This window comes from Galeopterus variegatus, unplaced genomic scaffold (assembly GCF_000696425.1).
Source record: "Galeopterus variegatus unplaced genomic scaffold, G_variegatus-3.0.2 Scaffold4336, whole genome shotgun sequence".
Taxonomy (NCBI): Eukaryota; Metazoa; Chordata; class Mammalia; order Dermoptera; family Cynocephalidae; genus Galeopterus; species Galeopterus variegatus.
In genome coordinates, this window is record NW_007730447.1 from 141,329 (window position 1) to 155,671 (window position 14,343).

Here is a 14,343-nt window from a genome sequence, read left to right on the forward strand (position 1 = left end):
GTCAAATTAAAAATGCTCATCAATTCCCAGAAAGATAGTATATATCTGTATGATTTTAACAGGGTGCTTATGGGGGCGTTAAGTGGTACAATCTTTCTGGAAAAGCAATTTTGGCAATTATATGTCAAGCACTCTAAAAAGTGAAATTTTTAAAAACTGTTATAGGTAGGTACGGAATAAATGGATACAGCTTTTTCAGGGAGCAATCTGGCAACATCTTAATTTTTTGTGCAATTTTCCTTAGACCCAGCAATTCTTTTAAACATTTATTTTCTGTAATACAGGATATTTATTGCAGCATTTCTCATATTAACAAACAGCAACCACAAAAATGGATGTGCCCTGGTCCGTCAGTAAGTTTCTGGTTCAATAAATTAGGGTACAGAAAAGGCGAACACTTGTAGCCAACAGAAATAAAGTAGAGCTCCGTTATATGTGCTTCTCCACAAGACAACTGCCCAAGATTTAAGAGGAGGAAAAAAGGGCAGATAAAAGGATGTATATACATAATGCACTCCTATTTGTGTTCGCAGATATACACACATACGTGGAAAGTCTGAAATGACAAAAGAGAAACTTGCTGGCCTCTACCCCCTGGAGAGTGGGTCTGAGACTGGGGTGGAAGAGAGAACTCTAAACTGTACACACTTCTCTACCACGGCTTCTTTTTAAATTAGTGTCAAAAGCCCCCCATCTACTCCCCTGTCCCCCCAAATACACAGCCTTCGCCTAGGTCAAGCCAGTCTCTTTAATTTGCCCTGTCTCCGCTATTCTACTTTTGGAAATCTCTGATAAAGGCCATGCAAAAATGTTGACAACTCCATCCCACTTTTTAAGGGCCAAAGCTACCCACTCCCACCATCCTCCCCAAACAAGGACAAAAACAGACTCTTATACCTTAAGTCTTTTATCTTTATAGCCACAAAAGCAAGCATCTTTGTTCCCATTTTGCAGATGTGCAAACTAAGGCTCAGAAATAATTAAGTGGCTCAAGGTAACACACAGCTAGCTAGAGTATAGACAAGCAGGTACTGGATTCTTAAATACTTTTAAGGGCACTAAAATGGGTGGCCTAATTTATAATTGCTTCTCATACAGCAGAGTTTCTCTAACTTTTTTCTATTTCACCCTTCTGTGGAGGCTTTTAGCATTTGTTTCCTAATTGCCCCCTCCATGAAATTTTAATATCACAAATATATTGTATATGTTCATGTATTGTGGTCCTTTGGAGGGTCACAAATCGTTGTGATATCAACAATTTTTTTGTCCCTTCCAAAAAACAATTTTCATCCCTTTGGAGGCAATATCCTTTCAGTGAAAATGCATGATCTAAAACAGGCATCCATAAGCAAGGACCCATAAAATATGAAAAAAAAATATTTTCACTAAGCTGAGCTAAAATTTAACATTTCTTTCAATTACGAGTGTAAGAAAAAACACACCACAGTGGTATTAGCAAAAGCTGTGACTTCTGCCATCAGTAGAAACCACATGGTGTCATGTTGTTGCATGACTTGGAAATATTGGAGGTTAACTGATGGGTTGCTAGATCTTGTTATTTATTGTATGGATAAAGATGCACAACTCACAAATGTTTTCATTTTTGATAACTCTATTTCAGTGCAATTTATTTCCTCATATTCTATGTATTTTACGCACTGAAACACATTATGTTGAGAAGAGATCTATGGCACAAAAAAGGTTAAGCTCCCCTGTGCTAGAAGGATCCAACAATTCCCAAAAGTGATTTACAGCCTGAATACCAGCTTGCCTTCACTGTATACACAAGCTCAGCTCGCCTCTTCTGTAGCTTCTAAGCAATACCAGCAACATCCCACTTGAGTCTTAAAACAGCAGCAGCTGTTTGCTTGTGCAGTAAAAAAATATTTCTACATCCAGACCACCATTGGCAAATACTGAAACCCTATTTGCCAAGGAGTAAGAGGACTGTTATGAACAATTGCTGGGTATGCTTAAATTAACCCGAAAGAAAAAAAGCAAAGTTCAGAGGGATTACAGGGCAACTAGTTCTTCCATCCCTCTGCCCCACCCCCACCCCGAATTTTAGGAATGTTATCTCTCAGCATCTAGTTATCCAATAAGTTGGAAGAATGCAGTAAACCCAGCAGGGGTCTTAGATTCAATCACTGCCAAATGGATAGAAAATACTCTTTACTATTGTATAGAAAGAAAGTTCATCTATAGGGGCCAATCAAATTCTGGAGACTCTAAAAACGCTTAAAATAAAACCTGTATATCTTGATAAAAGCATTTTGACTCAATCTTATCTTTTTTTTTTCATTCCTGTATTAAAGAACTACAATGAGTAGATTATCTAAAGCCCACAATATCTCTACCCTCCTCCACCCCCAGGGTAACTGCTTACCAAAAAACAAAAGGGAACTATGTCCCTAAGTATTGAGCCAGTGGAAAGAAAGTGCCCTTTTACCAGTTTAATTTCAACACTTAAGTAAAAAGGCTTTAACTCAATTCGTAGATGGCAAATAAGATCTGCTACGAAATTAAGTCTCTACTTAATTAAGATCTAAGAAAAAAAAGGAAGTTCCAGAGTCTTGGACCAAAATTCAGGAACTCTGCACAAAAGGAAAAAAGAGTAAAAGGATCAAGGAAGGCTTTAAAGCTGCTAAGGTGCGTGATCTTTCTCTGCTATCAAAGTTATAGAGATGTGCCCAACTTTACCTCAACTGGAGCTTATCTTTCAAGCACATTTGTAAACTCTATGAGGGTAGAGGCTTTTGTTGCTCTACAGCCCCTAGAACAAAGCCTGACACAGACACAAAATTTGTTGGGGGAGAAAAAACAGTGGCGTTGACTGACTAGGCAGTTCTGGTCTGTATTTAAAGGCTTTTAAAAATGTTTAGGTGTTTTTTTTATAATAATCAAAAGTACAATAGGTTAAGGGTGATGGAAAAGGGAACTTCTATGAACTCTTTTCCCCGTCATTTTTTCCAGGGCACTAAGCCCCAGAGAAACCAACCAAATGCAAGCACAGATTTCCAACTTTCTTCCCCAGGACCTCTTAATCTAAAGCTTGCAAAGGCACATCTCAAAAATTAAAAGGGCAGGAAGATCACCAAATCCAACCAAACAAACACTATACATGGCTCTCTCATTTAAGGAATCAAAGAAAATCCCATCACAACACCAACTGCTCTGAGATCATAACAAACACAGCCCTGTGGACTCAGGGCAAGGCTAAAATTAAGCAGGACAAGTCATTTCAACCAGGAGCTGTAATTTACTCTAAAATGAGTAAAAACATGACTTTGGTAACTCTGGTTGTGCGAATTAAAGATAATGTACTTATTCCAGGCCTGGTGGCTGGCACATAGTAAAGCTATTGTTTCTGCAGAATTATCTCAATTGGCAGCGCAATACCATCTTGACACAAAAGGTAAAAATGAAAACATGTTATTTTGAACAAAATTAATTACTGATCACATTCGCAACACACAGTAGGCCTTCTTATGGCCAAAATAGTCTACACAGGATGTTTTTATCTCCGCTGTATAAACAGGAAGAAGCCAAAAGAACAGAAAAATCAAATTGTCCTCAAGGTTACACAGCTGAAAGTCATACAACCAGATTGGACTGCAGCTCTCACCCTAAAACCTTACCAAAAAACCTGACTTCCCAGGCACCAACCTGACAAGTTACATTTAAAAAGGCGAAGTGCTAACTGTATCTGCTGCTTCCCAAGATGGTTCCACACCCCTGCCCATGAAAGAGCTTGCTAACAAGAGCATGAATGACAAAGTATCCTTCACTTGTGCGCTGGAGTGTACGCTACATTCTTAGGGTGAGGAAATGCACTTTACAATGCATTTTTAATGAACAAAAAGGGACTGTGGGCAAATTGTAGCCCTCTCCCTTTCGGAAACCCAGACGAAGTCTACCCCGTAGAAAGGTGGCCTGAAACGTTAACTAATGCCAGAATCCTTAAACCCAGAATAAATCATTTTAGTCGAGAAACGGGGGCTAGAAGTTATTGAAATTTGGGAATCTTAATCGTTGATGGTTGTAATGCAGTTTATCACAAAGGGCATTTGAAACTCTTTTGAGAAAATGCTAATTTTCTGTATGTAGTGTTAGTCCCCCGACCACCTGCAGATTTTTTGATCTGCTAATTGATCACCGGACTTCATTCTCCTCCTCAAAACCTGCATTCTCAAGTGGCTTTACAAAATAAGAACCAGCCCAATATTACTTTTTAAAATTATACTTATCATATATATTCTGGTTGATCAATTGAAAACAGCCAAAATGCAGCCATTAAAAACGTACCGCTTGGGAATACTACCTTCTGTCCCAAGACGGCAACCGGGGGCTTTGCAAACACACTCTAAGATCGAGGAATTCTTTCCGAGAATTCCAAAGACTTGGCAAAGAATAGCGGACACAGACTGCGATCGCGCAGGCAACTGGCAAGCACCCCCAGGGGCGCCCATCATCCTCCCAGCCCAGAACCCTGCATTCGCCGCCCCCGCAACCTGTCCCACCCACCAGGTGTGAGCCAGTACCTGCGATGGGACCCGCCTCCCAGCAAAGGGCCCGGCTTCAGGCTGGGCCTCCAGGGGGCGCCCGCGCTCAACCCGGCTGGGCTGTCCTTTCCAACCCGGGTGATCGATAGTGAACCCCCCTCCCTAACCGCGCTGGGAGCGCAGCCAGGCCCGAGAGCCTAGCCCAGCTCAGGTTAACCGATTTCAAACTCCAACCAGCGTTAATTTCAGAAGCCCTCCTGTGACAAGCCCCCCCCCCCAAAGATGCCAAAGACCACCAAAAGCCCCACTTGAGCGCCCACCCAAAATGAAAGGGGAAGGGGAGGTCAGAGCAGGACCAGGGGAGGGGTCAGAGCCAGGAGCTCGCCCCTCCCCTCCGGAGGAAGCGGGCGGGCCGAGGGTTAACCCTTTTGTTCCAGGTGGGCCAGGCGACGAAGCCTTTCCTCGCTCCCCCCACCCCCAACCCAGGCACAAAGAGAGTCCACCCAGTTGTGGGGACCGCGGGCGTGCGCTGCCCTGACCGTCACACGTCCCGAAAACGCACAGCCGCCCCCTCGGTCAAGCCAATCTTTTTGATATGCCCTGGAAAAGTTATTTGGGGGGGTGGAGAACGGGAATTTCATGAAGCTATAATAAATTTGGGAATTCCCACCCCGACAAAATGGGGAGGGTACGGTGGCCAACAAGTAGCGACCGTCTTTTCTCCGAAAAAACCAGTGCGTCGGAGTAGTGCGGCGTTGCGGCGCACACCCCTCGTCTGCCGGGAAATTAGAAAGAAGGTGGGGAGGGGAGGCCGGAGAAGAGGTGAAAAATGCCCCCTCCCCCCACGCGGACGCTAAAAACTTTATCAGGCGACAATTTGGCGGGCCGGGGCGGAGAGGAGATAGTGGGAAATGGACTCGCTCCTAAACGCTCCTCCTTTCGCTGACCAAGGAGGAGCGCAGTGCGCCCCGCCGCTCCCCGCCGCGCCGGGGCCCCAGACCCTCCCGACCCCGCAGGCGCTCGCCGCGGACTCGTGGCCGGCTCAGCCCCAGCGCCTGTCCGGGCCGCGACCGCCCAGCCCTGGCCCGACCTCTCCCCCTGCGCATCCCGGCGGGGCTGCCGCGCGTCCGCCACCCCGGCCCCAGGGGGCGCGCACCCCTCGGGCGGGCCGCGGCTATTTTTAGGAAGTCAGGAATCAAAGATGGCTGGAGGTCAGGCCCCGAAAGGTTAGGGCGAAGATCGACAGGCGGCGTAGCCCGGGGAGGAAAGGCGAAAACCGAAAAATAAATGTCTAAGAAAGAGAAATGTCGTGCCCTTCTCCTCCAGCTCTTCTGGCCCTTCAGTCTCCTCCGCAGCGCGGGTGGCCCACATCCCGGCTCCTGGGGGTGGGGAGAGGTCGCGCCCCCTCCCCCCACTTGGCCCGAGAGGGGCGCGTGCAACAGATCGCCCTCCTCCGGGGGGCCTTCCAGGGGTGCGCCCCTCCTCCCGCCTCCAAAGAAAGCCCCCAAGGAGTGGTGGAGAGGGTGGGGGGTCCCCGGGGTCTCTTTCTTTCAAAAGAGGCGCCAGGAAGGGAGGGGGAAACTAAATTACAAGGGGTGTGGGGGGGTTACTAGTAGTGAGGGGAGGGAACCAATTAAGAGAGGAGCAGAGGACAAGGAGAAGGGAACCTTTCAGGAATGAAGGGGACCAGGAGAGGGTGGGGGTCAATTTCACAATAAGAGGGGAGAGAGCTGGGGGTGAAACTTACACAAGAGGAGAGAAGTTTTTTTAAAAAGTGTAAAATTTGGAAGGGTGGAGGGTGTGGGTATGAGGCTGTCTCTCCTCCCTGGAACTGAGCCCCCAGATCTCGGTTCCAGAATTTGCGCTGGAAGCCCGCGCCCTCGAGGGTCCCGTGAACGTCCGCCGAACTCCCTTCCCGGGCGAGCGCCCCGGCCCCGCTCACCCGGCTCCCCCGCCGCCGGCGCCGCTGGGGCCGCATCTGCAAACTCCGGGGTCGGCTGCTGTGGCTGCTGCTCGCCCTGGTCCTCCTCCGAGTTGATGTGCTGGGGTTTCGCCTGCTTGCGCCTCGACATGGTGCGAGCATCGGGGCGCCGGGAGAGCCGCGGTTATTTGCTCTCTCCGCCACAAATTCCTGGAGTTGGGAAATTTACCCCCCTTTGGCCGGAACGCGCATGTCCCAGTAATTATTATTATCAATAATGCATTGCGATTTATCATGAGCCCTGACAGCTGATTGGCCTGGGTCCAAGACCTCAGAGATCATTTAAATAAGCCCTCATTGATCAGGGAGGGGCGAGGCATTCTGGGCTTTGTAGTCCGGCCCTACATGTGACAAAGGCGTGTTCATCAGGGGAGCGCAGCTAATTAGCATCCGGGCTCAGATTGGCTGGGCCGTGGACGAAATCAGAGGGGGACCCATCCTTGCTCTAACTATCTGAGTCCTTGGAGAGGAAAAGAAAAAAGGGAGAAAACGTGTGTACTTATTAATAACTAGGAGCGTACTTAAAAGTTTTGGAACCGACCTGTTTGGTAGTATGCTCCAATATTACTTTTGTAAGGTTAGTACATACCAGCCGGGAAGGGAGATCTTTTCCCGGTGGAATATTTTGACTCAATTTTTGCATCTACTAAGTAAATAAATAAATAACCAGAGATGCTACCCGTGCCTCCTCCCATCTTTTCGATTGAAATGTGTAAATTGAGTTGCGAGATGACCGAAGAATACTGAATGGTGGTTTATTCAGCTTTTCCACTCATCTCAACTCTTAAAGTGAGCTTCCAACTTCCAAAATTTCAGATTACCCCTCACCGTGATTTACTTCCTTTAAATACTGAATAATAGCCCCCAGGATTCCTATTCACAAAAATTGGTTTGTTATTACGATGGAAACCTTGATTCTTTGTTAACTTTAAAATGACTGGCTACTGAATATAGAAAAGGCAGATTAAAAACAAGCATAGTCAGAGATACTATCGAAACAGCAAGCAATTGCATTTTTCCCCACAAGCCGTAAATGTCAGATAACATCATATTTTATTAGTGAGGCAATATTCTTACATCTCCGGTGAAATAGCAATGGGCACTGTCAGAGTAACTGGGTGTTACTAATCATGGTTCGATTTTTTTTTCAGTACAGACGTTATTACAGAAAAGATGCATAGTTTAAAGTGATTGTATCGTCCTAATACCAGAATGTGAATTTTATAAAGTTGTGCGTTGTGTGTGTATGATATATGTATATACATTTATACCGTAAATCTCTACATATTTAATTCAGCCAACTGCGTGGCACAATGTAAATGCTCAATAAATGTTGAATGAATGATGAAATCTTCAGCCTTCTAAGTCTTTGATTGGTGTTTCCATTACGCCTCTGGGCATGCGTCTTTCTTTGGCATTTACTTCATTGTAAGGGACTGTGCAAACATAACCCCTTCCTCCACATTTGTGCATTGCATTTTCTTGATTAGTTATTTCTCTCGTTCCTAGCTTGGAAGAGCTGCTGGTAAGCTCATCAGGAATGCAAGCAAAATATGCTGGGCTCATAAATGTGCTCACCTGGGTATCTGGACAACCTAAGGCAGATAATAAATCAGCTTGATCATCTTTTTGATATTCATGGCCATCAATAAAAACTTATTGAAGGAAAGTTAACCTCCAGTTTTGGAGTCTCTGTTTGAAAATGTTTTGCATTGTTTCATGTACATCACCTAAAGCAAGTAAGTAGATAGAATTACAGTCAACAGTTGGGTTGGAAAGGTAAGAATTTGGTTTAATAATATGTGGGAGCAGTTTAGAATTCTGATACTGAGTAAAAAAGCCAATTAACACCTGCCTTGCCAACTAATCTACTGATATTCCCAACACCTTTTCTGTGTAAGGTAGTGTGGCAGGAGATGTAACTTACAAACCTCAATGCGTGTATTGTAGGTTTACAGCTCAAAAGATATTTGTGGTTTAAGGAAAATTTCATTTAAGATATAATTTATTTATTTATTTATTTTAGTAGGGGATAGTTAAAATATGTTAGCTATTTCTGCTTAGAACAAGATAAAATTATGCCACTTGAATCTCCAAGTGATAGTAATAATAATTGATCGAGCCCCTAGTATGTGCCGCAGATTGCATTAAATGCACACTGTCTTGTTTTATCTTCCCAGAGAAGTTGGCACTACTGTTTTCTCCATTTTGAAAATGAGGAAACTGAGGCTTAAAGACGTTAAGTGACTTAATTAGGAAGTGGCTGAGGAACTGACCACCTAAATCTGACTCAAAAATTCTTCCTATCACATCTCAATACCTGTCACCCAGCTATAGCTCAATACGGACAAGATATCTAAATAAGAAAAGTTGGGGTGAAGTAAACATATGTTAAATTAAAACTGTCCTGGAAAAATCTAGGGTCTATGGAAATCACTCCAACAGATAATGTCAAGAAGTTTCCCTCAAATGGAAACATTCTACGAATGTCATACCAAGAAAAGAAGAACACAGTCCATGTTTTTATTTTACCTCCAATTTAAGAGATGTAGCTGGGAGCTAGTAGGCTGAAAATGAAAGAAAACCCTAGAAAAGCAGAGGATGAACGGAAGGTGTAGGAGCAGAAGGCAAGTCCCTAATCGAAAGTTATTGCTAAAGCAACCAAAAGACCTGCATGGAACCAGAGTTAGAAAAGAAAAATAATCACAATAAAGAATGACAGTAGACTTTTTAACGTTAATGTCTTTCATCAGGTGACTGGGTTTATATAATCCAATCATTTTCAATGTTTGTGCCAGGCAGGAATTTTCGAAAAATGTGTTTCTTGGTATATTTTTTGGCAGTCTATGAACACTGAGGATTTACTGTTCATAAGGAGATTTGGGATGCATAATCTCATTTCATCTTCATTAAATTCCTTTTTCATTCCTATTTTGTTGATGGGGAAACTGAAGCTCGTAGCGCCCATCAACACCCTGTGAGTGCTAACAGATGCACGATGAATCATGAATTCAGTAAATTTCTAGTTAAATAGTACAAGTCTCAGTGGGAGGCTTATCTTCTAACTCTACCCGCAACACCTCACCTCCACTCCTTTCTGCAGCGAACGTTCTTGCCTTCCACTCCTTGCCTGTCTTCACCTGCCCCATTCCTAAGCTTCCGGTCTCAGTTCAAATTTCCCTTCCTAAAGCCAGCCTTCCCTCATCCAAATTAGTGTTGATCTTCAAGAAGCCAGTTCTTACCTATTAGAACATAGTCAAAAATGCATGACAGATTTAATCATATATCTGTTAATTGCTTGTCTTTCACACTGCAGGCTCCACGAGGGCAGACCTCTTCACCACTGTGCCCCTAGCACTTAGCCACAGTAATGGAGAACAGAAGTCACAATAAATAAACAATGAGTGAATGCATCAATGGTGAATGACTTTGGGGGCCTGAGAATAAAATAAAGGGTTAAAGGCAATGGTTGATGGGAATGTAAAATGGTGCAGCCACTATAGAAAACAGTATGGCAATTCCTCGAAAAATTAAAAATAGAATTATCAGATGATCCAGCAATTCTACTTCTGGGAAAATACCCAAAAGAATTGAAAGCAGGGACTGGAAGAGGTATTTGTATAGTCACGTTCGTAGCAGCATTATTCACAATAGCTAAGAGTTGGATGCAACCTAAGTGTCCACCAACAGATGAATACATAAACAAAATGTGGTATATACATACAGTGGAATATTACTCAGCCTTAAAAAGGAAGGGAATTCTGATATGTGCTACAATATGCATATATGGGTGGACCTTGGAGACATGTTATGTGAAATAAGCCAGTCACAAAAGGACAAATACTATATGGTTCCACTTGTATGAGGTACCAAGACCAAGAGTTGTCAAATTCATAGAGACAGAAAATAGAATGGTGGTTTCTAGGGGCTCGATGGAGGGGGAGTGGGAGTTGTTGTCGAATGGGTATGGAGTTCCAGTTTTGTAAGATGAAATGGATCTGGATAAATGAATAGATTTGAGTTGCTCTTGCCACAAAAACAAAAATAATGGATAACTCTATGATATGATAAATTTGTTAATTTGGTTCGGTATAGTAACCTTTTTACTATTTATACGTGTCCTACTGCATCATGTCATATACTTTAAATATACACAGTACAACTTATTTTTAGAAAAAGTGATCTGGAGATTGGTCGCCCAACAATGTGAATGTACTTAACACTACTAAACAGCACACTTAAAAATGGTTAAGGTAGCAAATTTTATGGTAAGTGTATTTTACCACAATGGGGGGAAAAGGTTAATTTCAACATGGATTGCGATGAAGTTTGCATAACTGTATACGTTTACTAAAAATCATTGAACTGTACACTTTCAATGGGTGAATTTTATAATATGTAATGCATAACTAAATGAAGTTGTTTTTAAGAAGGCAATTAAATACTTTGCTATCCTTATAATTGAAAGGACCACAATTATGTGTTTTTTTCCTGTGTGGGATTCCCAGCATCTCAAGCTTAAAATGACTAAAGCGGAGAGGCTGGGCCCCATAAATCATGATCAGCTACTGCAAAAGTAGCACCACTTTGGATCTCTATTTATGCATGCCAGGAAGCACAGTCAACCAACTTGGTAACCGCGACTGCCTTAATTTGGGAAATGTAAGGTTTGATTCGGGAAGTACAAAGAATGGCCTTTTTCTCAACATGGACCATCCTGTTGGAGGCTATGGACTTTCATTGATTTGATATCTGCCTACCTCAAATGGAAAGCTTGATGTCTGGAAGGCACTCTTTAAATTCTAGAGATTTAGAAGTTGAGCTAAAATTGCCTCAGAAATCATGCTTGTAATTCAATGGGAATGCTTTATTATGGGGCCAAATGTCCACTTTTCTGAGAGTCCTGTCCCACAGCCCTCCTGTTGGGGTGATTCATGGTTGCTAAGTTGGCTAGTTGCAATAATCACCACTTAAGTGATGATATGCCCCCTCCTCATTTTGATATCTCCTTGCTTGTCGCCTTTTCATTGATTCCAAATTGCTATTGAACAATTTCTAGCTTCAATTAGTCGTCTTAGTTGCAGCTGATGTAATGAAGCCTACAACTGTGTATGCCAAAGGGGGGGAAAAAAAAGTAAAAATATTTCAGCAAGTTTCATTAAAGCAGGAATGAATTGTCAGAAATGATACTTTCTCCTGTAGATTCTTCAGTTGAAGACTAGATGGACTAGGGCCGGCCCGGCGCTCACTCGGGAGAGTGCAGTGCTGATAACACCAAGGCCCCGGGTTCGGATCCCATATAGGCATGGCCGGTTCGCTCACTGGGTGAGCGTGGTGCTGATAACACCAAGGCCCCGGGTTCGGATCCCATATAGGCATGGCCGGTTCGCTCACTGGGTGAGCGCACTTCTGTAAATTCACCACAAGCTTTCTTTATTATAACAAAGCTTAGAGAGCTAAAAGCCCGGCATGCTGGAAAGTTTACTGTCATAAATATCTATCCATCTTTGCAATATAAATTATAATTGAAAATAAACTTCTCAGAGAACTCTACCCAACATACAAAAAGTGAGACGGTTAGAGAGAGGCGATTAAGAATGTTAATTGGCACAGAGTGAAAAGCAAAAGAGAGTCATTGTTAGGATAACTGGTCTATAAACACCTAAATGGATTTTGTGAAGGGGAAGAAAAGATCATCTTTTGACCATGAAAGGGAATATAAAATGTTCTTTTCTTTGTTTTAATGCGTGGAGAGATTTTTGCCTCTTTTCTCAGCTCAGACTCTCAAGTAAACAAATGACTTGGCCCTAGTCTGATGGAGGTAACAAAGGGAGAGAGACGAGGAATTGAAATGGAGGGAAAGAGGAAAAAGCCGAGCGGGTGGGCAAGAGCAGAAGAAAACTAAGGGAGGATGTTAAATGTGGGGAAATAAAGAAAGAAAGAAAATAGAAGGAATAAACTCCTAGGCAACAGAGTCCCTTGGGAACGAGAGTTAAACACAGAGAATAACGAGAAAGTATTTATTTATCTTTTCACCTTCCAGGTGATCTGATTAATTTCTTAAAGAGGGTGGGGTGAACCCACACACTAAGCCAGACCTGGATTTGGAGCTGGTTTTTGCAATTTCCATCCAGGCTGTATAACCTCTGCAGGGGCCTCAACCTTGCTATGTGCCTTGATTTCTTGCCCAGTAAATGGGGAGGCAAATCTTTGTTTTGTGGCATTGCTGTGAAAATCAGAAAGGATTTGTGTAGTTATAAGACCAAGGACAAGGGCTCAGATCCCCTTACCAGCCAGCTGAACCACAAATAAATAAATAACAGCAACAACAAAAGAAATGATATGTGTAAAGCCTCTGGCATATAATTGGTCTTCAGGAAATATCTATTACATACCAGTTATTTCAGGCTGCAGCAGGAATGTTTATCTAAGGTTTCTCAAAATGTTAAGTAGGTAGACAATAGACATCATAGTTTTGGGGTCAGAGTTATTTGATTTACATGGTCATTCATTTAATTATTTATTCATTCAAGGATTAATTATTTTGTTCACTGTATACCAGGCCCTGAACTTAGTGCTGGGAATTTAGAGATGAAAAAACTCAAGTGGTTCAAAGTCTAAAATGTGTAAAAGCTTAATGTCAACATTGTGGGCTTGTGCAAAAATGGCAGTCTATGGTACATTGTCCTTGCCTAGAATGGGGCTGGGAAGAGATGAGGTCGTAAAAGACATAATCGAGGACATATCCCCTTCCAGAATAGATGCTCTGTGACAGTAGGGGCTGAGGTCATCACATTCAGCATTGCATAAACAAATACCTTTAATGTATGTCAGCTGTGAGCAAGCACCACACAGGCAAAGCAAGGCAAAGGGATAGAGAACATCAGTGGATGCTTTTTCTAGGATGATCAGGAAAGGCCTTACTGAAGGGGAGACATGTGAACAAAGACATAGAGAAGGTAAGGGAGAGAGCCACATAGATATCTGTGGGACATGTATTCCAGGCAGAGGCAACAGACAGTGCAAAGGCCCTGGGGCAGGGACATGCCTGGCGTGTTTGAGGAACAGGAAAAAGGCCAGTGGGGCTGGAATGTAGTGAGTGAAGAAAAGGAGTCAGAGCACATATGTCCTTGGAGATCACGGCTCTAGGTGTTTTGTTTTCCTTTTTTTTTTTTTATTGTGGTAAAATACACATAAAATTTACTATTTTAACCATTTTTAAGTGCACAGTTCAGGGCCGGCCCGTGGCTCACTCGGTAGAGTGCGGTGATGATAACACCAAGGCCATGGGTTCGGATCCTATATAGGGATGGCCGGTTTGCTCACTGGCTGAGTGTGGTGCTTACAGCACCAAGCCAAGGGTTGAGATCCCCTTACCGGTCATCTTTTAAAAAAAAAAAAAAAAAAAGTGCACAGTTCAGTGGTATTACATACATTCATACTGTTGTGCAGCCATCACCACCATCCATCTCTAGAACTCTTTTCATTTTGTAAAACTGAATCTTCATACCCATTAAACTCCCCATTCCTCTCCACCCAGCCCCTGGCAACCACCATTCTACTTTCTGTTTCTATGAATTTGTTTTTGTTTTTGTTTTCTGCAGCTGGCCAATATGGGGATCTGAACCCTTGATCTTGGTGTTATCAGCACCATGCTGTTTGTATGAATTTGACTACTCTGGGTACCTCCTGTAAGTGGGACCATTCAGTATTTGTCCTTTTGTAACTGGTTTATTTCACTTAGCTTAATGTCTTCAAGGTTCATTCATATTGTACCATGTGTCAGAATTTCCTTCCTTTCTAAGGCTGAATAATATTCCATTGAATAGATATACCACATTCATTTACACATTCATCTGT

General features: G+C 43.0%; 1 protein-coding gene across 1 annotated transcript in view; it reads right to left on the reverse strand.

Moving 5' to 3' along the window:
- Positions 1 to 6,675, reverse strand: part of SALL4 (spalt-like transcription factor 4) — an 18,993-nt gene extending 12,318 nt beyond the window's left edge. Inside the window, exon 1 of the mRNA XM_008587337.1 lies at positions 6,445 to 6,675. Within this exon, the coding sequence (XP_008585559.1) occupies positions 6,445 to 6,574 (130 nt within the window). The 5' untranslated portion in view covers positions 6,575 to 6,675. The remainder of the gene's footprint in view (positions 1 to 6,444) is intronic.
- Positions 6,676 to 14,343: the final 7,668 nt, after the last annotated feature.